This window comes from Falco peregrinus, chromosome 11, assembly GCF_023634155.1.
Source record: "Falco peregrinus isolate bFalPer1 chromosome 11, bFalPer1.pri, whole genome shotgun sequence".
Classification (NCBI taxonomy): Eukaryota; Metazoa; Chordata; class Aves; order Falconiformes; family Falconidae; genus Falco; species Falco peregrinus.
Genome location: NC_073731.1, coordinates 2,360,973 through 2,386,419, shown reverse-complemented (window position 1 = coordinate 2,386,419; position 25,447 = coordinate 2,360,973). Strand labels below are relative to the sequence as shown.

General features: G+C 38.3%; 1 protein-coding gene across 2 annotated transcripts in view; it reads left to right on the top strand.

Annotated features, from left to right (window-relative positions):
• EFEMP1 (EGF containing fibulin extracellular matrix protein 1) overlaps positions 1–25,447 on the top strand; it is a 49,581-nt gene that overhangs the window by 15,071 nt on the left and 9,063 nt on the right. For both annotated transcript variants that reach the window (XM_055815929.1, XM_055815930.1), the window contains exons 5-6: positions 21,457–21,579; positions 25,216–25,335. In XM_055815929.1, coding sequence (XP_055671904.1) covers positions 21,457–21,579; positions 25,216–25,335 — 243 coding nt within the window. The remainder of the gene's footprint in view (positions 1–21,456; positions 21,580–25,215; positions 25,336–25,447) is intronic.

Sequence of the window (25,447 nt, the reverse complement as noted above, 5' to 3'; positions counted from 1 at the left end):
TATTTAAACAATCCAGAAAATATACTCATACATTTTAATCTATCATTGAGCATGTGGAAAATTATGATTTTGGGGAGAGGGCTGGGGTTTCGTTGTTTTTTTGGTTTTTTGTTTTTTTTTTTTTTTTATTCCAAGGTAGAGTATTCCTCTATCAGGAGCTGTGGCTCTGTATGCCTATAAAAGCAAAAATTCCCCATTTCTAGAAAATATTTTTATGAAAAGGTTGCTTCCTTACGTATTTAAATCAAAACGTTCTCTCCATTAAGATTACACTCAAATTTCAGTATTCACCATTAAGAGAGTCTCTCCCTTACTATGTATGCAGATTTATAAGGCTCTAGGCACCTTTGAAATAAATTGAAAGCACAGCCATGTAATAAAGCCAAAACCAGAAACTAGCCAAGGAGATCCACCCAGCAACACCCTCGAACACCCTCAGCCTCTTCCCCTAAGCACAGCTTTAGCGCACTAGTCTTGATCTTGTCTCTGCTTTCTCCACCCTCATGAAAGCTTCCTGGGGGATTCCCCAGCTAGCAGAGAAGCCCGAGCTACGCAAGTGGCTGTTTGTGATGCAGAAACAGTTCACTTGCTTGATTTTCTTACCTATCAAACAGCTCGTAAGAAGTGTGGCTGTTCACAATACTGCTCAGCCCATTTCAGGGGGAATATTGCAAAACAGGAGCAGATCACGGCAGAGGAAAGCAAGTTAGAGGATGAAGAGAGATTTTTAACAGTCAAGAAAAGAGATAAGTGTGGCAAAACTATTAGAAAGAATTAAGGGACTGGAGAAAGCAGATTTGCAATTGCTGTTTCCCACTTTGAAACACAACAATTCAAAACTTAATCTGTGATGCTGAAAGGTAGTATAGTCGGAGGACCCCAGAAAAGGAAATGCTTTCTGAACTCACTGCTATAGCATATGAGCAAGGCTAACAATTTAAGAACTTAATTAAACAAAGGTTTGGATGTTTTATACACTGTGACCAGAAGTTTAAAAAGAACAATTTTTGAAAGAGATAACAAACCTAATGTGTATGTTTAAGGCAGTTGTTAATAATGAAAGAATGTCAGGATGAGGTTGGTTGTTGGAAGGTTGATTGGCAATACCTGTACCCTTCTGAGGTGTCTCATGCTTCCCAGTTTGAGAAAGAACAGCCTGCTAAATTTTCCATCTTTCTCCATCTGGTGACAGCTACCTGTGGATTGAGCATAAAGCCTTTTCCCCAAAGCTTTGATTAATCGGTCTGGTGGACATCAGATGTTCAGTATGGTAATAGAACCATTCCCAGCCCTTCAAGCTGCAGAAGGTTCAGACTGTTTTTAGAGCACGCAAACCCGTACAGTTTTGTTGAAAACCTTTGGGAAATTCAGACAAAGTTTTCTGTAATTAAGAAAAAGTGTTTTATAAATAATCTGATCTGACTGTTAGCTGTCAAATAAAATATTTCTATATCAAAAATAAATCAGGTATTAATACCAGAACATTTTCATCATAGGAATTCACGGTTTGTTATTGTGGGGGAAATCATGCAATGCTGAAATTCAGTGACATCATTTTGTACTGCCACCGCTTTCAGAGGCCTTACTTAGACTCCATTCTTCTGGACATTTGCATGTAGAAGGAAACCTGTCCTGCCTTGAACAAGCTTAGCAGCACATGCATTTGCATACTTTAAGCAGCACTCAACTTTACACAACACTGTTGCTGTGTTTAGTGTTGTACTTGGGACAAAAGCAGCAGCAGCAGCTTGTATCGTTCTTTGCATTTGATTCTTTGTTTTAGTATCAGTCACGTCCAACCTAGCCAAAAACTGGCCTCAGCAAATTCTGGCTCGTAGATGATGTGGGAGCCCCGGGGGCTCCATACACATGCCTCATCTGTGACCAAACAGGGGCTAAGGAGCCATTTCATAGTGCCTTGTCCTCAGGGTGGAGTCACACTCCTACAACAGCTATGATCAGTAGGCTGAAAGCAAAATATTAAAGACACCAAAGGGACCAATTGGGATTTTCACAGGCTGAATGGCCACTCAGGGGGTTCAGCCAGAAAGAACGATCCTAAGTGTCTAAAAATATGAAAAACAGCAAAAAGGCGACACAAAAATGTTTTTTTAATTTGGCTGTAACGTTCCAAGTAGGACAGCCATGGGATCTGCCTGGATCAACTCAAGACCGTCTTCACAGAACACCGCAGAAGCTCACGCAATGCACCAACTAACACGCACTCCAGCTTTATGGCACAGAGTTACAGAACTGTCTCTGTCACACAAATTCAGATTCAAGACAGCATTACTGTCCCGTTGGGATGCAATTGGGATGGGCTGGGTAGACAACAGCCCTTAAAAACTGGAATGATAATATGCAGGTTTTTCCATTCCTATCATTTGTCCTTAATTTGAAAAATTAAACACTTATGTCCCATTGTTAACTATTCTTAGCACTAATTTCACAATTTAGACCAGTGATGACCAAATGGCTTCCTTACAGTTTTGGGTTTTTTTCCCCCTCAGTTCACAGCTGTCCTGAATTTATTTAGTTTGGTGCTTCCGTTGCATTAAAAAAAAACAAAAACAAAACAAAACAAAACAAAAAAAAAACCCAAACAACATTTTGTGACTCGGTCTCCATAAATGTTTTAATCAGAAAACTCACTTGAGTCAACTACTGCCTGAAGATGTCTGTAAATCAGAGGAAAGAAAGGTACAGTTCTCCATTCTGGTTAATAGCTTAGAGTACATTTACAGCATCATAGAATAATTCAAGTGAGAAGGGACCTCAGGAAGTCTCTAGTCCAGCACCCCGCTCAAAGCAGAGTCAGGTCTGAGATTGCATGCTCAGAGCAGGGAGGTTTATCCCATCAGGTCTTGAAAACCATTGTGGATAGGGAGTGCACAATCTTTCCGGGCAACCTGTTCCACTTCTTCCCTGCCCTAGTGGTGAGAAAGGTTTTCCTTAGATCCAGTCAGAATTCCTTCTTTCAATTCACCCCAGATTGATAGAGACAGACAAAAGAGATGTGCTAAAGATGCAGGCTTCTCTTCCCCCCTCCCTTAATTTTTCCATTATACTTCTAGGTGATTTGCATTGGTCCCTCAATTTTACTTATCCAGCTATTTAGAATTATTTATTATTTCTTTTGGCTGTAGCATGGAGCAGGTGCCAGTCACCAATGAAAGTTTCTTTCTGAAACACACCAGAAGCATTGAAAAAGCTCACTTGAGAAAACTTTCCATATTTGTGCTTTTAAACATTTGGCTTGCATTCCTACTTTATTTTCTTCAACAATATTAAAAAATACACTTACTTGGGGTTTACCTCTTACTAAGGCTGCGTCTTACTGTACTTTTCAGAACTGAAATTTTTATAAAATGTGGCAATGACTGGTTTGTTTTCTTACAAAAGGTGAAGGTGAGGAAGTGCTTTCTATAAGGGAAAGTAACACAATTCTGGGGCAGCCCTGGGCTTGAATGAAAACATCTGCATGGGCAGCAGACTAGCTAGTGAGCTGAATGTCATTCCCAACCTCCCATGACCCAACTCTTGCTACAAGTGGATCTCTGCAGGTTTTTCAGTTTATTAAAAAAAAAAAACAACAACCCACACAAAAAACATACCACCAAAACCAAAAAAAAACCCCTATCAATATGTATCCACAAACCAGGAAACAAAATGTAAAGCTTCATTGATCAGTTTCTATGCTTCTAAACATGCAAAGCTCTGAGTAAATGCAAAGATATATTCATAGCTAGTCCCCACGAAACTTTTTCAAGTACTGAAAGTATATCGAGACTGATTTTACTTTGAGGTGTCAATATTAAGACCCATTTAGTTGTGTTCCAGTATTTAAAGCACATCCTTGGATCCCAGCAATTTCATTGACATCTTTGCACATGCCTAAATTTACACAATTACTTAATGCTGTCCTGAATAGGAATGCTGTCCTGAATTAGTCCTTCACCTTGTTGCTAGGATCTTTTATTTTAAAAACCCTCACTAAAAAACTTGCCAGAGCAAGCTTGCAATACCAAGTGCAGACTGATCCCGTTCACGGGTGGGTAGGAAATGCTTGAAAGTATAGGAGGGAGTAGCCTTGATCTGAAGGAACAGTGCTGTTTACTCAGCTTGCAGTTGCATTGCTGGGACATAGTTTTCAGATAATTCTCCGGAGTATCCCAGCTTGTCTCACATCTAGCAGTGCTGTCCCTTTTAGATACTTTTCATGTCATTTTTGTGTTTATTTAATTCTTTATTCTCTCTTCCTCTTTTCTTTACTTAAACTGGCAACAAGTGCCAAAAACTGACTGAAAACAGCAATTCACACTGTGATCCTGGATAATTTACTATACAATTAGCAGCATCGCAACGTGAGTTTCAAAATGTTAATGAAATAAAGCTGCTTCTTTAGGAAACAAGATACTTTACAGTTTATGATTTATGGTGACTAAATGTGATTGTGAACAGCTTACAGTGCCAGATGAAAAAATATTGTCATTTTTACTAACTAGATACTTCATGCCACTTCTGTAGGAAGTGATCCCTGGCTTGACTAAAGTAATCATCTCCTCAGTATCCTCTCTGTAAAATCTTATCCCTTCTAGAAACTGTATTGTAAAATTATTGTGATCTGAAAATCAGACACATTTTCTTCATTGTGAGGAGCATAATGATGCAGCAACATGACTGGTTTGGGACAGAATGACATGTAACTGTATGTTCACAGAGGGTTCTTTCCATGAACTTCTCAGATTCATTTTCTGGCTTGAGAGGCTTTGCTCTCTAGTACCGGACATTTTGGGTGAGCATGCTTACATGTAGTAAGTATGAAGCCTTATGGGGTAAATAAAAATTACTGCACAAATAAAAGTAATAATAAATCAAGCCCAAGAGTTTTAGGTCAATATGCACACTATTTACTGAACATTCTGTAGATAAGACATCATTGTTCTTTGCTTTTAAAAGATTTCTGGTTTTAATATGTATTCAGTCATTACTTATCTATTATGCTTTGCTTCCTTTTTGTTTTCCTTTAATTGAAAATGAGACCTAACTCCTTAAGAATCATTTGGACTTGATCCTGAAACACACTGAACACTTCCCAGTCCTTTTGAAAATAATAGGATACAAGAACTTTCACGACTGACTTTTCATTTTGCTGAGGTGTTTGAAACTTTGAAATCAGTTTAGAAGATCCTGTCTTGTTACTGAGACGTTGTATTTCTTTTCTTTCATATTGATCTTTTTGCCTGTCCATGAAATCTCCAAAGCTTACTGATAAGTCTGTTAGATACTAAATAAGTTTAGATACAGATCTAGCTACAGAGGATGTTCCACCAGCTGCTAGGAATCAATCTTGTCATCAGTCTTCCACCAGTGTTTTGCATACTGAGTGGTAGTATCAGATTAATTAAAACCAGCCTCTAAATCAGTGGAGTTGGTTAGGTGCTATATACGAAATTTTTCAAGCCACTTAAGCCTACATATTTACAGTCTGTTAAAAAACTTCCCCACTACCACCACCCCTTCAGTAGTCCCTCTCTGGAAACCTTGTATTTTACAAAAAACTTCTACAAATTTTTACAGGCCACAAATATCATTACCTATCAGACTGGTTCTTCCTGTTCTTTGAAGTCCTCCATGCTCTCCTCTCTGAGACTGCAGGTTATTTGAAAGTGGTCCAGTCTTTCTATTCAGAGTTTGCATATCAGCAGAACAGTAAATCCTTATCCATGGTGAGGGCTTCTGTAAGCTAACAGCACAGAGAAATAAAAGTACTATGTTAGACCTCTTAAGCTTACACAATGGAGTTGATTTGCCTGGGAGAAGGCTTAATATTGCAAACAATGGTTTAGGTTACTCAAGCTAACAAAAATCATAGTAGCATAAATAGTAATAGGACTCGTAAATTTATCCGAAAACTTACTTTAAAACACTTTAGCTTTAGAACTTTAAGCAGTTCTCCCCCTTATCCTATTGGTAAGGAATTAAGGTGCTTGTAGGTGTTTACTTTTCCTACTACTACTATACTACTACTATAAATCAACCGTGTTACTAATACCTAGGTACCTATCTCCTTGCTTTACCTTTGAATTCTATTCTTTGCTCTTGGCATTAATTACTTTGATGTAATTAGTCTCCTGTAGATTCATCTTTTCATCATTCAGTTCATCTCTTGCTTCAGTAGTTATTGGAAGATAGCTCTTCCATGAAGAGCCACTAGACATATTTTTTTTTGCCATCCAGCAGATGAATGAGCATGGTATGGACTTTCCCCCTGAAGTGCACAGCTGCAAAGCCAAATGGACAATCAATCATACTGGAATTAAATCCATCTGGAAGGCATTTGAGGCAGAAGACTTCTATGAAAACCTTGGTTGTGACTGACAACTTTTTCCAATAGCTTTGATGGAAGTCTAAATTGAGAAATCTCTTCTCCCATCCTGTGAGAATTTATGAGCAAAATTTATTTTGACCAACCAATACTGGCCTGTATTCAACAGCATATGAGGCCCTTATATTCCCCTGTAGGCTTGTGTTCATTATTTAACCTCTGCAATGGTCATGGAAAGGCTAGATTTGATTTTAATCAAGCATTTATGACTGTCTACTTAAAGATAGAGACAATTGGGCAATGAAACGGTTATGCTGAGTAATGTACTGATAATGTTCTGGGCATCCCTCAGAAATGCTGAGATACAGACAGGCTACATATCCTTGGCAATTAGCTCATACACTCAATTTGCAAGAAAAATCAAAATCTGGGACCTCATGCCTTTTAAAGAGGGAATGGAAGAGACTGAAAGCCAAGCAAAATACCTTCTGAAAAAACGACGAAGAGAAGGAAGGGCCTCAATGCTGCCTTTTCAGGAAGGAAGCCTAAAGCTTCCCACTCATCTTTCTTCCTGGGGCCAGGAGCGAGAGAAACACCTCATGCCACAGAGTACTAAAAACTTGTCCAGTGAATCCACCAGGGCCTGTTCCTTCCCTGCAAAGGGGGAAGACTACAGTCAGCTGCGAAGCAGATTTCTAGTTATTCCTGCAGGTCTCTGGAGGCAAAAAGCCTGGTTTGGACGGGCATCTGTATTAGCAGTTGTCCCACAGTAGATCTCCTTCTATACCCATACTAGGCTCCATGCTGCTGGTGCTTTTCAACGCCTGCCAGTGACGCAGCGCCGAAAGACCCTGATGTTGAGCCGTAGCTAATACTAGAGTATGCCTTTGAGGATTGAAATGGTTAACTTCTTTAAGTCCTTGGCTGTACCGCCTGCTTAACATCGACATGTTCTGGGGAGCGCCTCACTTTGTCACAACCACAAATAGTTTCAAAAACAACAATTTTCTTTAATTTGGTCGTAAACTATTCTTTCAGGAATTTCATCAACTTGCACGGAGTAGAAGGGATTGTTGGAGGAGCTTCTTGGCCTTTCATGACCATCTTGTGAAAGCTGATTTTCTCACCAAACTGCGTTTTGACAAAGTGTGTTTCTTTCCCAGTGCTCATTTACCTGTGTTCTGTACATTTTAAGATCATCTTGAGACTTGCACAGGGCTGTATCTATTTTAGATTGTTTTTATTGGCAACTAATGTATACTACCATGTACCCACGTGAACAAAATTACAGAGCCCAGACAACTTTTGTACAGAGTTCCTTTGGCCACAGCTTCTCTGTGGGTTTCATTTGGCAGAAGCGATATCAAGCAGAAGTCTCCCTCATCTTCCGATGTAAACTAAAATACACCTTATAAATAGAAAACACAGGCACCAAAGGAGCAGTGCCTTTGGGCAAACAGCCACCTTTGGGCTATGGGAAAAATTCAGTTAGATATGATTCATAAATATAATTAATAGGGTGCCATAAACTCGCTTTGCTCTTCACAAAGGCACAGTCTCTACCTTGAAAAATCAGAAGGGCACAATCCAGAGGAATAGGGGAAGAAAAACAGGAGGAAAGTAAAAGTGGGAGATTTAAGGGGGAGAAAGAAAAATAGGGGCTTGAGTAGACAGAGTGGAAAGTATAATTTTGAAGACCATTAAACAATGCATGGAGTAAAATGAGGGGCTTTGTTAGGCACTGAATCCCTGTGTGCCTCACTTGTGATGAGCTCCAGCTTTAACTTTGCAAAATTCGAAGCATAATACATTTCAAAAAGAAGTTAGTTTGTTCTTTAAGCTCTAGTTTAGTTGAAGGCTCCTATTGATTACAGCTGGAGCTGGATCAAGCTTGAGCTGACTGTTCTGGCAGACTCTCATTTGTAAATACCTTTCATCTCATCCAGCAGTGATAATGATGTGCTTAGATGATGTGGCAGCAATTTTTTATCTGCTTGTTAGGTTTTCTACTTTATGCTAGCCAAGTACCCTAGAAAAGTTTGCTTACATTTTCATTAAGTCTCATGATTTCTTCCGAAGAAATTTTAACAGCTCTATCATAGTTTAAGTAGTCATTTCTTTCTTCACACTTGCTGACAAATTTGGAAGCAAAGGGCCCTATTCCACCGTGTTTAGCAAGTTTAAACATGTTACAAATAACCTTGTTATCTGATAGCATACCCCAAAGGAAAAGCCCTCAAAACTTCTATTTTTCCCAGGTTTCTGAGCATCTTGTCTACTAACCAAAGATGAAGCAGAAAAAAGGGGGTGGTATAGGCCCTGGATACTCTCGGCATGGATTTACACACTTGCTTAATACATGTAAATACGGGAAAATAAAGCATGGATCTTGTCAAACTTAAGAACTTAGCAAACAAGGAGTATTAGAAACAGCACTAATAGCAAATAGAGCTGAAGTATCTATCGCCAAGTCAGTGAGAGATTCCATGTCCTGCCTGGCAATCAGTCTAAATACATCCTTTCTCCTACTTCATGTGACCTTTTCAGGTCAGCAATGTTGTGTGTTAGGTTAATATTTTAAAACTGGAACTTTACTGGTATTTGGCCTACTTTTTTCTATTTATTTTCTAAACAAATGATAGCCACTCCCTTCTCAAACTAACCTTTTAAGCTTCGCCAGAAGTCTGTGAATATCACAAGGTATAAAAAAATAAAATAAAATCAAGTGCTCAGGCAAACCAAAGCAGGTTGCTGCATTTCACTGGACCAACAGTCCTGCAAAGCAGATTTCAAGAATAGCCTACAAACTCTAGGAAACACTGCCGAAATCTTATTTTCAATAGAAGGTGCCAGGATTATGGTAGCAGAGCATCTATTCTGAGGCAAACCCATGTAACTTCCAAGCCAAAGACCAGATGGGGGGGAAAAAAAAAAAAAAAAAGAAAAAAAAGAGAAAAGCTGTCTCAGTTGCTACTTAGATTGCTTACAGACAGCTGGGAAGTCACATCCTTAGGCTGAGAGCAGAGTCAATCCCAATGTTAAGGCAAAGTAATTTTGGAAGAAAAAACAGCACTCTCTTCCCAAGGAAACTTCTGGGTTTTAAAATGTTAGTTTTTATTTATTGCTGGCTCATTGAAAGAACAAAGTATTGTTTTGGTGTCTTTTTTCTTTTTTGTTCCCAAACACAGAAAAAAAAAAAGTGGCCGAACCCCAGAAAAATCTTAGTTTGGGGCCAAAAATAATAATAATTTTCAGTTTTAAGATTTTTTTTTTGTCAGGTTTTTGAAAGAACAACAAATACTTCCCAAGCACCAATCCAACTTACAAACTTCGGTAGACTGCACACCCTCAACTTCCTTCAGTTACCCTTCTCATCCACTTTCCCCTTGCCCACAGCCCACCATAACCTCCCCTGGGCTCCTGTCTTGCTCTTGCCATGTCCCAGGCGTGTATCAATCACAGCAGGACACATTCTCCTGCGCTTCACAGCGTGCACTGTACCCTCTCAGCACTTGCAGTTTAGGCATTCTTCTAACAGCTCCAACTATACTGTAAATCAGGAAAACAGCAGCAAAATACAGACATTGGCAGGTAGTTGCCAGCTCTCTGATCAAAAAGGGAGCATTGCAAACACCTTGGTGATCTAATCAGATCACACTGCTAGTCTTGAGTGTTTAATAAAGTGTTTAATAAGCACTATAAGTGAAAAGCAGCTACATTAGTACGGCTCTTCTGTATGTGCCTTGGGGTTTTTTTTCCCATTTTTTTCTTTAGAGCCCACTTAGTCACCTCTATCATGATACATCTTTTAACTTTGATGTTCATTTTTTGTCCTTCATAAATATTCATACTGCCTTTTTTTTTTTTCTTTTACCTTAAAAAAATAGAGTATTTTTTTCCCCCCTGGTGCCTCTGCCTCTCTTTTGATCCTGGCTTTGCCTCTTGTATCTATTCTTTTTCAAACAAAGAATTTTTAAAACTTCATTTTAAGCACTCTTCATGTTAGGAATTACATGGAAAATTGGATTTTCCTCTTATGTTCAAACAGAGAGCCAACTAATGTGAATTTATAAGCCCAGACAGACAAATTTACAAGATACTGTTTCTGATAGTTTTGTTAGATCAGTACCATATAACACCGCTTGTTTGTAGCATAGTCAAATTGATATTGCCACAAAAATCTTAACTTTTGCACATCCACTTTGCTTGAACTGTGCAACCTGAACATTGTGTTTTCCTATCCCAGCTCTTTCAATCTCCTCCCATCCCTAGAGTATATTTTGGACGAAATCAACTGATTTTTTTTTTAAGTACTATTTCCATAATTTGCTTTCATTGTTCTATCATTTAAAAGTTGTAGAAGGCATGAAAGTGAATTTGTTTTAACCATTTCAGGTTTTATTTCACAAGAAGCTAAAATACAGACCAGTGCCTGGCAATTATACTTTGAAAGTGAATAAGCTTTAGATATATTCTTCAAAACAAGGCATCTGTGGGTACATACAGGAACATGCTAAAAGTATCACATAACCATGTAGGAAAAATTCATAACTAAATAATGCCTTCAAAGGCATTTCTGAAGTTGGAACGGTATCAGGAATCTGCTTATTTACGTAGGGAGCTGTAGAGATTGCAGCATGTTGGTACTGCCAACAGATAGGATGATTAGTGCTAAAAACAATATCATCATTTAGATAAGCTTTCTCCTTCTGATAGCTGCTATTGAACTTGACTTGAACTTAAGTGTTCTCAGCTTGGGAACCACAGTTATAATTCCTAGAACAGATCGTTTAGCCTGCAAAAGCTGAAGGAGAATAAGATTTTATTGATAAAATTAACCCTTATATCAGATACTTTAAGTCCTTTGCCTTTACATCTTAAGTCCCTCATATCCTAAGGTCCCTTGTTTCTTAAGTTAGCAAATTGTGCACTGATGAACTATGCATTCACTACCAAAAAAAAAAAACCAACGCAAAAAATTGGGCTATTGTATTTCAGGCTAGGGTTGGATATCACATGGGTTATGCTCAATGCATCAGCTTGCTTGCTGTGTTAATTAGATTTTGTTCAGCTGATCACTAGCTGCCTTTACTGGCGGAAGGACATGCAAACCATGGTAGTGCCACACAGACTGATGAGGTTTTCACCTGACTGCATCCCCCACTGCAGAACCTTTGCCAGCAACTCCCACATGGATATGCCTCCCTCACCATGAGGAGACACTGTGGTTCCTCACAAGAGGAATGGTCTGATTAGGACTAAAGCAGTTGAAGATGTGCCAACATAGAAGAAAAGCAAGAGGTTTTTGCTGGAACTGTTTTCTGTGTTGTCTCAGAATAAAAGTTGCTTTTTAAAGCGTGCTCTGAAGCACAGTTTTTTGGGTGGAAGTTTTTGGTTTCCTTTGCAAGGACCCAGCAGCTGCCAGTGTAAGTGCTGTGAAAAGGCTTGCAAGATTTAATGAGCGATTCTTCAACTTCCTAATTAAAAACCACAATGAGCTTTCAGGTCTTTATTTCCCTAATATTACAGGTTGTAGCAGTAATATTTTTGTTCAGTCAAGCCTAGCTAAAGGAAAATACTTATGAGGTTTCCAAGGAGAGAAATAAACAAAATGGAAATGAATAGGGAACTTGGAACTTTTAAGTGTACGTAATTAAGAAAAAAAATACATCCTTCAGATAATTCTGGAAACTATTAGGAGGTATTCATAATTCATAACCCGTTGTTTGGTTTTCTTTCAAGCAAGGGGGCAGCTTTACATCAAACACTGACTAGCTTTTCCATTAACTTAAATAAACAAAACAGTATGCTTCAAGTTAAGTGAACATCTTTTCTTTTTTTTTTTCTTTTTAATAACTGGGTGAATTAGAAATAAGAACAAGACATTTACTTTCAAATAGGAAATTAGTTTGCATGCTATTTCTTCATGTTAAAAATACTTTGGAACACTCACAAAAACAATGTTAAGCTGAATTTATGGAAATGTTCCATATCAGTTTTGAAGATGATATGCCAGATGTCGGGGAGAACTCTTTCATCTGCAATAATGGAATAGTTTAATCCACCCTTGTTGTTTTTGAGTATAGTCCAAGTGTATTGGTCATCATGGGTGGGTGATCCTCACTTAGGCAGGCATGAACCAAAAAGCACAAGTTGTGAGACCTCTAGCATAAAGTCACAAGAAAGCAACAGCAGGAAATACTCCACTGAAAGTAAAAATAAGCTATTGCAATATAAATCAGACAGTTTACCATTGTGACAACTCACATTTTGAAGCACTCTGAGACTTGCAGATACAATCCGATAATCAAGTGTAATGTAACTTGAAAGCAAATATAGCCCTATTTATGATCCCAGCAGAAGTAAAGCCAAAAATACAAATTTTAAATTATTATAAATCCATCAAAAACATGGAATATTTTTCTTTTTATTGAGCAGGAAGGCTAATAGTTAACATTGTGGTCTTCTATTGGGAAAAAGTACTGTTCCATTTGAGACACTTTAAACACAAAGACATATGTTAATTTCTGCATTCTTGTTTTAAGAATACACATTGAAGTAACATTGGATAGAAAGTACTATTGTTAAATGTCTTTTGGGAATAGTTTTTATGGCCTTATATCAGATTAAGATTGTTGTCATATTAGCCATACCACTTCTATTTGTAATAATCTTTTTAATTACTGTATTACTTGAACAGTATTTTATGTGTCACATTCATTTAATCCACTATGGTTGTGATTCTGTAATGAAGTGTATCGTTTTATCAGAATGCATTCCCACAAGCTGTGTTGAACCACAGCTTGTAGTGGTGGGGGCCTGGAAAAGTACAGAGCACAACATAGAAAACGTTGTAATATAGCACTGGGCTTTTCAACTTGCCATGCCACTTCCAGCACGGACAGCTACTGTGCAGAAGGCATAGGAGCAGAACACATTTGGGCACTGATTCAGGTTAAGCACCCTTGCCTTGTCACCACTGAAATGTCCTGAACGTAACCATTATAAGTATGATCTTAAGTTAAGGTACAGAATAGAAAAAGCATGTTCATTTGCACATGGCATCTCCATCTTGAAAGAAAAAAACCAAAAAAAACAACAACAAAAAACCAAAAAAACCCCACCAAACCAACCCTCAGAAGTAAAAGCCATTTACATTTTGTGGTGTAATTTACAGACTGCGTCACATACACCAGAGAAGGAAGGTAGTAGCACCACAGATGGAGGCAAAGTGGAGGAGAAAGGAAGTAATGCATTAATTCAAAGTCATTGATTTTATTATTTTTTTTCCCTTTTCAGCTGCCTGCCACTCCCAAACAAACATGTGGGTGATGTTCTAGCACTGAAAGCTATGGCTCGCTTTATTTAGCTATTCTATCTGATAAGTTAATTCAGTTTGGACATACCAAAGACAATACATAACTGTGACAAAGTACTGCAGTCCAGACTTGATTATTACAGCTTGATCCCTTTTTAACTCTGTTGAGTTAATGGAAGGAAGGTACAGGAAAAGGATCCTATTCATGAAGTCAGCATGGTTGGGTCACTTCTCCAAATTCATGGTACTTGCTAACCCTTTTGCAGTCCAAATACAGAAATCACATGAGTATCTGTAAGTTGCACTGCATTCAAGGGGTTTTTTGGTACATTTTCTATGTTAATGATTTGCGTTAGGTCTATTTTGTTGTGCCATGATGTCCAGGAGTACTAAAAGACAAATCTATAAGGAACTTGCTTTGCTGTACTCTCAAATTTAAGAGGGTAAATGTTTCAGCACACCAAAAGAAGTCATGCTATTTTTCATGAAAACCTCATTTATTTAAACATTCTGCCTCACATATTTGCTTAAATGTAGGCCTTGGCTCTTACATATATTTTTCCTGTGCAAACAAGTATTAGTGCAGGTTACCTTCGCTCAACTGTGAAAACTTGTTACCAGGGCAATCAGTCCAATATACTTAACATGAAAGGGCCAAAGGAAAATTTAAAAGGGAAAGAGAAAAAAAAAACAGCAATAAAGGGGGAGTTTATGGGCTGCTAGAGAGTTATACAGAATTATAGACGCTACCTCATGACACTACTGGATAGTGACTGCACTGTTAGAGTGTGGGTCTCTATATTAACAGGTTTTGCTGCTCCAGAAGTGAGAAATTTCTCCAAATATTTAGTCATTTGGTACCTGCTGACCTGATGTTATGTAACAGATTTTGTGCTGGTATTTACCACCGCAAAGCGCAGCCTCCCAACACCAATGAGTTAAAAGTTGTCTGGGCATCCAGCCCAGATGAATAACATCCCAAATGTTGAAGGAAGTAGCAAGGGAAATAGAAAAGCCTTTGACAGAAATTGTTGATAGCTTGCTAAGGCTGGAGAGGGAACCAGGGAATTTGGAGGTTGCTAATGTTGTTCCTATGTGTAAGAAAGGATCAGGGAGGATCCAGGAAACGACATAGCAGTGAGCTTGGCTTCAGTTGCAAGAACAATATAAGAAACATAAATAAGGGACAGAAAACTTAATTTAGTAAAATAAAGTAAGCCTATATGCATGGAAGAACTATAGCGGTCTAATTTCTTCAAGTATTTTACCTTCAGCTGGTTATTTCCGAAAAATACTAATATAGAATGTCTCACAGACAGAAGGAAAACTAATGAAGTGGACAGAAAGTGAAAGATTTTTACAGAATCTAGAAGTAAATTGTCCATACCACCTGCAGTACTGTGCAGGTCATTGTATGTCCGATATCAGACTCACTGGTGCCATTGCTTATGTAGGAGGCAGCGTTTTCAGTTCAGATGAATCTATTAGAAAAAACAGACCAAGTCATTTTCTGCTCTCACTCATACTGAGAACTCAAAAAATTTAAACAATTAACTTAAATATTTATCATTTACATTCAAAACAAATTGAGAACAGCTTTACTGGAGTCAATGACAAGTGCAACAGTGACATCGGTGGAATCATTCTGGGTTTAGATTTGTATAAGCCATTCAGAAGCTGGTCCATTGGTGTGGGCAGAAATAAGAATTTGAATCCCATAAGATCATTTTAAGAGCCCTCTTTTGTATCTGATGGAATATTCTGCTTACTAAATTTCTACAGACCAGAATAGATTTTGTGACTTGTTTGAACAGATGAATATATACCCAAACAAGGAGAGCATGAAAATTCTGTAGTAAATTGCAATATTTTGAGAGCCAGTGAACAGCAGGAAGCTGAGCACTCCAGTCACAGGAGCAAGACATACTTGAGCGAGTTAAGAATACAGTTCTCCAGCTCTGAGCACAATGTAACAGGTATACGCTAGAGGAGAAGACGTTTAAGTGGGTTAAATAAGATGAAGGGTAGATTTCGATTGCATTTTCTTTTCCTGCAAGAGTTTGAAGCACTAGTGAAATGCATCTTGTGAATTTATGTACTTCTTATAATGATATGAAGAAAATTACAGAGATTAAGCGGTTGCATAAGTGAGTGAGCAGCATGAGTCAGGGGGTTTGGGAAAAATGAGTCACAGCATGAAGGGAATGGAGCCAGGTTTGTAGTTCAGAAAGAGAGACTAGGAAAGAACTTTATGGATGTAGATAAGAGCCTGACAGAATGGACTGCTGTAGAGAAGTGGAAAAACTAACTAGCTCTAAAACAGGGGACGATACACAAGATTTAGAGAAAGCTATAACTAAAAAGCAGGTCAGACAATTTTTTGTACACAACTGGTGGTTGAATACAGAGCAGGCTGCCAACATCAGCAATGGAAGGACATAATTGTGTAAATCACTTCAAGAGGGAGTGCGGGTACATTTTTGGAAAGTGAGGGAATCACTGGGTATAGCTATTAGTGAGGCTTGTGGAATTAGAACTATGAAATGCAAGTCAATTTATATTTTGAAGGAATACAGGAGCAAGCTCTGCTGCCCTCCGTGGTTCTCGCATCATTTCTGTGGCACCCTGCAAACTTCAGACAATAGCTTCTGCAAATCAGAGTATTATCTTAGCCTGCAGATAGTTAGCAATCTGAAAGTCTTCCAAAATGAACTTTCTAGAATAGCCCTGGTTGTATTAGAATGAGTCATTGGGGTCTGATGGCCATATTTACCATAGTAGAGTTGAGCACTTCATAAACCTTTCTGAAAGAGCAGGGGGGCTTACATGTAATTTAATTGAGAGACCAGTGTCCTTAATTCAGTGTTCTTCCCCCCACTTCTCTATTCACTCTGACTCTTTAAATCAAATTTAAGGTTTTTAATAAAACAGTAATCATGACAATTTATAGAGGTCCATACCACCTAACCCATTTTGGGAATGGTAAGCTTTGACTGAGCACAAACCTGTGGAAAAAGACAGACTATGAGATTTACATAATGAAAGACTGCGTGATGATACTTAATGGATCTAAATTCACACTGTTCAGAGAACCTGAATTCTGTGTTTTGCAATTCCTCGAGTACTTGACTTTGAAACTGTCACATTCTTACAGTGTAGTATTCTGGACGTAACACCCATGACATATGGAAATTAAAGAACTCAATCCAAACACATTTGACAAATTTTGTTAAATTTTTATAATTTGAAGTACAAATAAATCCCATAAGAAGTCTGCTTTTGAGTGACTTATGGAAAGACTACATAATTATCCGAGTTCAGTTATTACAGTGATCAAGACACTGAAGGTAAGCCAGCTCCATTTTCAATTAAGATCAATCTGCAGACACCCAGGCTGTTTCAGAGGAAATTTTCCAACTACATAGGCTGTAACTGTCCAGAGAATAACTGTCTGGGAATAAAGATCTGAGCAACATCTTGGATCAGAGATACAACCAGTTAAGAATTAATCAGTATCTCACAGGTTGCATGCATCAATAATCAAATACCAGTCAGGTTGTTTAATGATTTAATACAAACTTACAGCTCTTGTTTATCCGTAGTCAACAGCACAACCTTTTAAAATATTAACCAATATTAGGAAAATATCAGTTAGAAATTATTAGAAAAAAAGGGGAATGTTAAAAAAGATAATTTTCATTACTGGTTACCAAGGTAATTTACATTGCCTACCTAGATGAACAAATGTATGTGTAACACTAGAAATGAAATTTAAACAAAGTTGATGAGGAATAAGTTGAGGGTATTTTCAGGTATAGCTTACAAGATACACGCTTAAGATAGAAGCTTCAGCCTATGGCATCAGTTGCTGAAACACTTACAGAAACAAACTTCATCATGATGACACCAAGTTTGGAAAAGAGGATACAGAGGAAAGATGCTCAAGAATGAGCTTGTAAAAGCCCATTATTTTCTTTCTAGATCTGTTTCTTATACTGCACTCATCACTGTGGTATCTTGAGTGCTTTCCAGTAGTGCATTAAGCAACATGACAAACATCTGTCACATGTTTGTTCTCTCACCCTCTCCCCAGAGACATAAGTGTGTGCAGTGGAGTGTCTTGTTTTAATTTTTTTAATTATTATAAATACACATGCACGTAACACATTATTAAGTATTCATGCTAGAGGGGAAAGGTCAGAAAAATTTATCTTGCTCTTAGGATTAAGGCTGGTGAGCTCTGTGATGTTCTGTCACACCCTTGCCCCAGCTTGCTGGGTCTTCACAGATACCACATCAGTCTGGTCATGGGTGTCTATGATAAGCAGAAACCAAAAGTATGGATCCCAAATACCCTCATTTACTGTTCGCACTTAAATTCAGTGATTTTGTCACAGAAGATCAAATGGAATGAGATGGTAGAATTTAAGGGAAAACGTGCTTTGTGTAACCACTATCTCATCCCCACATTATGGCACTTGATACAGACTTAAAAGCAGGAATTGATGAATCTTCCAGCTCACTGTCACAGAATCAGAGGGCACTGTGCAAGTTGCAATGAACAAGAAAGGAATCTAATGGATTGGAAGAGCCTGATTTAAACTGGAAAAAGCTACTAGAGTAATGGAACAAAGACCTGGGAGTTACCAGCTGCCATACAGAGGGGACATAACTGGAAAAACAATCTGGGAGCTTCTGATCAGCATTCAGTCATCCTAAACAACTGCAGTTAGACAGTCTACCCATTCAAGAACCACGAACACAAGTGGGAATCCCAGATGAATATTGGCACCACCAGTGTAATGCTATTTCATATAGGGAGAGAAGTGTGTGTGTGGGCACACATGTATGATAGATAACTACTGCCACCTCAGGAAAAAAAAAAAAAAAAAATGGAGCTGATTATCCCAAGGAGACCTGCAATGCTGATGTTGCTTACTTCCTATGAATTCCAATTCTTCAGTGCTCCAATAAAGTCTTTCTTTTTAACTGTCCTGAGAGTTCACTAACGGAGGACAATTCAGGTCACAGTGAGTGCCAAGAAGCAGGAGAGTTCTCTTTGGCCCTCACTCAAAGGCATAGATGCAGAGATCTGTGCAGCAACATCATATGGCAAAATCCACCAGTGCTTCTTTCAGTACTCCACAATGGCTGGGCTGCTTCTGGTGTCACACCAATTCAATTCACATTTGGCACTGCTTTCAGCGCTGAAGTCTTCCACTCACTTCCTCACCCTTGCATCAGTCACAACAGTAGGCATATCTAATTATTACAGTACTAGAGATTTCAGAACTGAACATTCCAGCACTGAAACCTTTCTAGCTGCCTGTTGTTCTCCCACGATACTTTCCTTGAAGCGCTTAAACATGATCTTTAGGCCATCAGCCTTCCTCTAACATTACTGATTTCTTTGCACAGATGTGAGCAGAACTGCTCCAAGCATGGCAACCTACTGCCCTTCCCCAGTGAAGGCTAGAGGCTGCTGTCCTGTCCATCACTTCCCCACCTTAGGCAGTTTGGTAAAGTTCACAGGGCCGGGGGGGGGGGGGGGGGGGGGGGGGGGGGCGGGGATGGAAGAGAATTGGAGTTCTCTGAGAGTTCTCAGCAATACTTCATTCCATGTATCTGTTTCCGTAGTTTGCCTAGGGACTCATTTCAACAAAAGCCACCCAAAAGACAATCCAAATAGCAATAAACTACCATGCAAATGCAGAGTTAACACCACTGATAAAACTCTGCTGAAGTCCACTAACAGTATGCCACATAGCTGTATGCCTTTTCATGGCATGCTAAAGAGACAGGACATACAGTCACAGCTAATACTCAACCTAATTCAGGATCTTAACTTGATCAGGAGAGCTCTAAAGGATTCCTTCAAAAAGTCTCAAGAAAAAGTTGTTCTCATTAACACAGATCTTCCTGGCCACAACATCAAATCCTCCAAAGGTTTCCAAACAAGGAGGCAGCTAGCAGTCAAACACTATGTTTGAATAACTGTTTTTCTTTCAAACTGAACTTACCATTGGGAAAAAATCAAAGACCCTGAGCACATAAGTCAATCTAGTTTGGTTCATTTTAGCTGGAGTAGCTTAGCTTAATTTCTATACAATAATAAGTGGAAATCGAGCCATGGATAAACACAAGGACTTAATACATTTTGAGTTACCTTTTAAGATGGCTTAGTTAAGTTTACTCACATATGAAGTTCCTAAAGATCAAGCGTGCTTTGTTCCAGCACACTCTGTGACAAAAAGGATTTGAACTGCATGCGTATTATAGCCATTTTATTTTCAGCTTTTGTAGAAACTAGGAGTACATGCAAAGCCCAGCGAAGTCCCTGCAAAGACTTGCATTGAACTCCACCATGCTTTGGCTTAAACATTTAATGATGTGTCAGGCTGGTATGAGGCAGCCAGCTATAGTCTCTGAAAGTCTTTACACCTGAGAATGTGCTTTTCAGCTGTCAGTACAGAACAATGCAGTCAGCAAGTCCTGCATCAACACAGCAGCTTTAGGACCGATATTACGCAGAAATACAAAGACCAGGCTAACATAAAAGGACTTTATGTCTCCTGTCAGATAAGGAGAAGATATATGTAAAATATTTGGACATTTGTGGAAAGGGCCAATACTGAGAATTCAAACTGTTGATGGCTTTTTTTTTTATTGAATCTTGTGGTCAAAATTGTTTTCATTTGCTATGAGAAAGTATCCATCATTTTTTCCAAAGCACCACCCAGAATCTGCCACTGGTGATGTTCTAACGTCCCCAGTGCCTATACAAATAGAGAGGTCAGCTGAGATTTGTAAACTAGAGATCATAAGTTTTAAGGAATTTGTTTATTCAGCCTAGAGTCTCCAAATTGTGTACAATGCCAAAATTAAAAAGTTCTTTCACTTACTGTGTCAGGTTACAATAAAAAGCTTTCCAGCGTTTTGGATGTTCAGATGAGAAAGCAAACTGTAATTCCATTTTAAGCAACCTGTTTGTCAGCACATGCAGTTTAATTATAATTAAGTACCTCCAGCAGTTATAATGAACAGGCAAAATCAAAATGTTGGGTTTATACTTGTATAAACCTGCATTTAGTGTGAACTAAAAGCTGCCTGAATTACACTGAAAAGTATCAGTCTAGTATTTGCATTTTTAGCTGTACTGTTCAAATATAAACATACATAAACTGTTTCCAAAGACTTTAACAGATTGACTGAATTAGTAGAGTTTTCAGGGGAATGACAAGAGGCAGATATCTTCCTGATGAGAAGGCCACCACATACCAAGTTCCAAGCCCCTGCCCAAAGTATGGAGTACGGGAATCACGCAAAAGAGATCAGAGCCTTTTTAATATCAGCAAAATAACATATTTCTAATTCATCTCATTCTTGAGAAAGGACTGAACTACGCTTGCTGGAATTTTCCAGAGTAATTCAGCATGCAACAGCCAATCAGCATCGGAAATAAAACAAAAAAGTCAAATTATTAAAACATGACAAAGTTGCAAGAAGTTTACAGAAACTTCTGTAGTTAGAAGTAAAAAATAGTAACGGCATTTGACAAATAGAAGTATTTGATAGTTTAAAATAACCATATCTGAAAATATTTACAAATGCAGTGTCAGAATTAAAAGCTATTAGAAATCTGTTAACATTTCATTGCTTGCAAATGGAATAAGCATCAAGATGACAACTTTGGAGTATATTTGAACTTTGCTGCCTTCACTTATAGGTAGCTTGAAGATGCGTAAAAATATTTAGCCTGTTGAAATGCTTAAGTAAACTTTATGACTAATATTTGCTTTTTTCGATAAAGATATAGATGAATGTGCAACTGGAACCCATAATTGTAGAGCTGATCAAGTATGTGTCAATTTAAGAGGGTCCTTCAGCTGCCAGTGTCCTCCAGGCTATCAGAAACGAGGGGACCAATGCATTGGTAAGTGTTGCTCTAGATTAAGTTATTTTCTTTCGTTATCTGTAATCAAAATAAAGTTTGCAACTGTAAAGTGTATAGGTATGTGTACTGTAAAATAGCTATATAACTTTGAAATACAATGGAATAATCACTTTATCACAGTAATTAATCACTAAAACATAGAACTAGAGACTATCTGAAGTATAATCAACACTGAGTTCAACTTCACAAGATTTATTTTCCTAATAGTTACCATTGTGTTTATTGTTTGCATTGGGGTATTGCCTAGTGTCCCAGATATCGTCCTAAGTCTACTGCAGCAGCAAACTAAGGGATGTCTTTGCACTGACCTCAGCGAGACTTGACAGATATGCAGGACAAAGCACCACCTTCACACAGACCTAATCCCTGCTCTGCAAAGTCCCCTTGCACAGTCTGTTTCAGTACTCAGTTTTACAAGTATAAATGAAAGAGATTGAAACTCTGAATGCAGGTATATGATATTTGCAACTTATAAGCCACTACACTTTATTATTTGTGCCAAAATAAACTATTAGCACCCTTGGGACCTATATAAGTATAGCATTAAATTAAATCCAAGTGCAGGGTGAACACTGCATCTTTCCTATTCCATTCTTATTTGTTGATATTATGCAAAGGTGCCATTATTCTGTTCCTTCAGTCCTCCTTCAGCCTCTACTTAACACCTCTTTAATCATTATTTCAATCGACGAATTGCTTTTATAGGCACTTCAGCCTTAAGCTTTAGGTTTGTCAGAGATAATAAAACCAACTATGAAATAAGAGAATCAAATATATACATCATGAAGCAACATTCAAGACTGCCTCTTATAAGACACAAGACTGGTTTTCTGCAGCCTAGAAGAAACACGTTCCAGTTGCTTTGGGTTTTTTCCTGTTCAGCAGAATAGGAACAACAGAACTTCAGGTTTGCCTCTTTTTCTTTGCATTAGAGATCCTGCATTTGCAAGTGTTTAAGAATTTTTAATTTTAAGCTCTTACAAAAAGCCTTGCATAAGCAGTCACTGCCTAACAAGAGCTGCAGGAAGGAAATGGGGGAAGTTTCAGTACACATCTAGACTGACTTACATTTCTGGGCACAGCTCTTTCTTTAGGGTTCTGAGCCAAAGGCCATAGAAATCAACCCAAAAATTCTTATCTCTTTCCTAAAGAGATGTGGATCAGGCCTTGAACTGGCCTGTCAAATCGGTATAAACACAGATAAATCTGATTCCTCTCAGTTCTTTGTGCAAGAATAGAATGAGTAGTTTGGAATGTAAGTAGAGGAATAGTTTTGATAGGTCATTGATTATTTATTTTTTTCCTATTTAAATGTGGGGTTTATCTAGATTTTTCTAATGCTGTGCAATAGCACATTTAATGTCAAGACCCATGGCACTAACTGAAAGTTTTGCAGGACACATTACAGCACTGAAAAGAAAAGCAGCAGAATGATACATCCTTTTATCTACATGTGAATACATTTATGCATCTAAATCTATACATGAAGGTGTCTGGAAAGCGAAATTTCCCTTCTCCTATTTAGGTCAAAACCAAGAATAACACCTGTGTTACATATTACACACTGACCTAAATTATAAGTCCATCCCTACACTTAGTACTGTCAGCATTTCAGAATAAAGCCTGTCTTTGGGGATTTTTTTATAACAACTTTGCCAGAAAATGTTCTTGGGGCCAGATCTTGATAGAGGTTCTCCATATGGGAGGAAATGTTTCTCAAATTTGAAAGAAATTTTTCCAGACTACTTTGGCTTAAAGGTAGAGGGAGAAAAGGATTCATTTCTAACAACTGATTTTATTTTAATGTAAATTCACTAATAATTTCTGTCTTTTTTGAGAGATTTTTATTGTAAAATTTGCTTCTTCACATATTGCAAAATAGTCTTTCCTGAAACATGAGACTGCAGATAGAATGAATTACTTTCCAGCATTACTTCAAACAGAAGATTTAGCTGAATTGATTAGATAATGCTTTGCCTGTAGATGTGCATGGAGCTGATGTGCCTAATCCTGCAAGGAAAACTCCCACTGAATTAAAGTCAGATCCTGGAAGCATTTGTGTGCATAAATGCAGTGCCTAAGCAGCAAAGCATTGCTCATGTGTCTGTATTGTATAATCAGATCTTTAAACAGCAATTTGTAAGAGCTTAGTCCTGTAAAAGTCAAGGATGGACGAGATTTACTGTGCCTCCTAATTTAGTCTATTTCTACTTCCAAATTTTCTCTGCAGCAAGAGAGTTACAGCAACAATTGCTACTGTACAGATAGCCAGGAATTTTCCAGCATAAGCCTTTTCATTCAGAACCATCCAAAACCCTCCACTGCTAAGTTTAGCCCCAAACAGTGACTGAAAATTTGACAAAGAAAGGGTTAACTTCTAAAGATTATTTTTTCACTTGATATTAAAACAAACACTTTCCTCATTATAAAAGAAGTCTTGGCCTCTTTTTAAACACATCTATGGTGGAAACAGCTGGAGGTAGGAAACTCAAGATCTGGCATGGATATGGGAAGTGCCTTTCTTTGTTCCAGTGAAAACTGGCCTTATTTGTCTGAGCATTGAGCCTTTGAAATTCACATTGTGTACATGTACAGAACATGGCACAGATTTCTTCACCAAGCTCAAGCAGGTCACAACCAAAGATGGCTGCTGCACATACATGCACCCTCAGCATTATGGCATAATAAAAAAATAATGAGTTTTTCAGACAAAAACAGAGGCAGTATCTCCTCGAGAATGCAAGTACATGCAGACAGGTACAAGAATGGGCTGTTGCACATGTTGTATGGTTTGCAGGTGAAAACCCAGCTCCAATGCACATTAGGAATGCTGAAACTTGGAAAAGCAGCCTGCTCCACCTCAAAACTAGGGCTAATCTGCAAGGAGAGCCTGTGGACAGTTAATACTGCCTGAGATAGCACCAACTGCAGCCAGTCTGCTCACCTTCCTCGGTCAGTCACAAGGGGCTAGTGCTGCTGTATGGAAAGGTATGCAGGAGAGGCACGGAGGGGCAACAGAGCAACAGCAGCCCCCTGGGGAGGCAAGCCTGTTTCTGGGGAATCCCTGTGGAAGCGTAACCTGTTTCCTTTTCAGGCCCATTAATCTTCTATCCTCGCCATTCCCCTGTACTTGCACAGAAAATGTGGACTCTGCCTAATGGAGCTGAAAAGATTTAGCACATGCTAGGAGTGCTGGATGCAAGGTTTTGGAAAAACGAGACCTACAAGCCACATTCACTGTATTGGTCAGCATTATGTCTGATCATGAGAAATCTTGGTTGAAAAGCAGAACAAAAAGCTCTGGAGTTTTACCTATTTAAAATAAACAAGACTAAGCAGTATTGTGGAGCTGAATATAAAAATAGAGTTAGAATGCAAATTGATCTCAGTGGCTGGAAGACAATCAGCATAAAACTGATATTTACAAAAGCTACTGGAAGAAAAAGTAAAGTACCATTCCTGTTAATATCCATGGAAGCAGTACCTAGCTCACATAAGCTTTTTTCCCATCTTTTCAGGAAGAGCAATAAACTCTACAGTTTCTTCAGATACAAGACATCAACAGTGAACTACCATAACTCCATTTGAATTAATTTCTCTTTTTTGATTACTCAGATATTGACGAATGCACCCTGCCTCCATATTGCCACCATCGATGCGTGAACACTCCTGGTTCCTATTATTGCCAGTGTAATGCTGGTTTCCAGTTAGCATCCAACAACCACACCTGTGTAGGTAAGAACTTCTCTGCATGTACTTACACATGAGTTCACAAATACTGACAGATGACTTGCCACAGTTAAAATTTAAGTATCTTCATCCCTTAAAAAAATACCAAAGAGTAAGA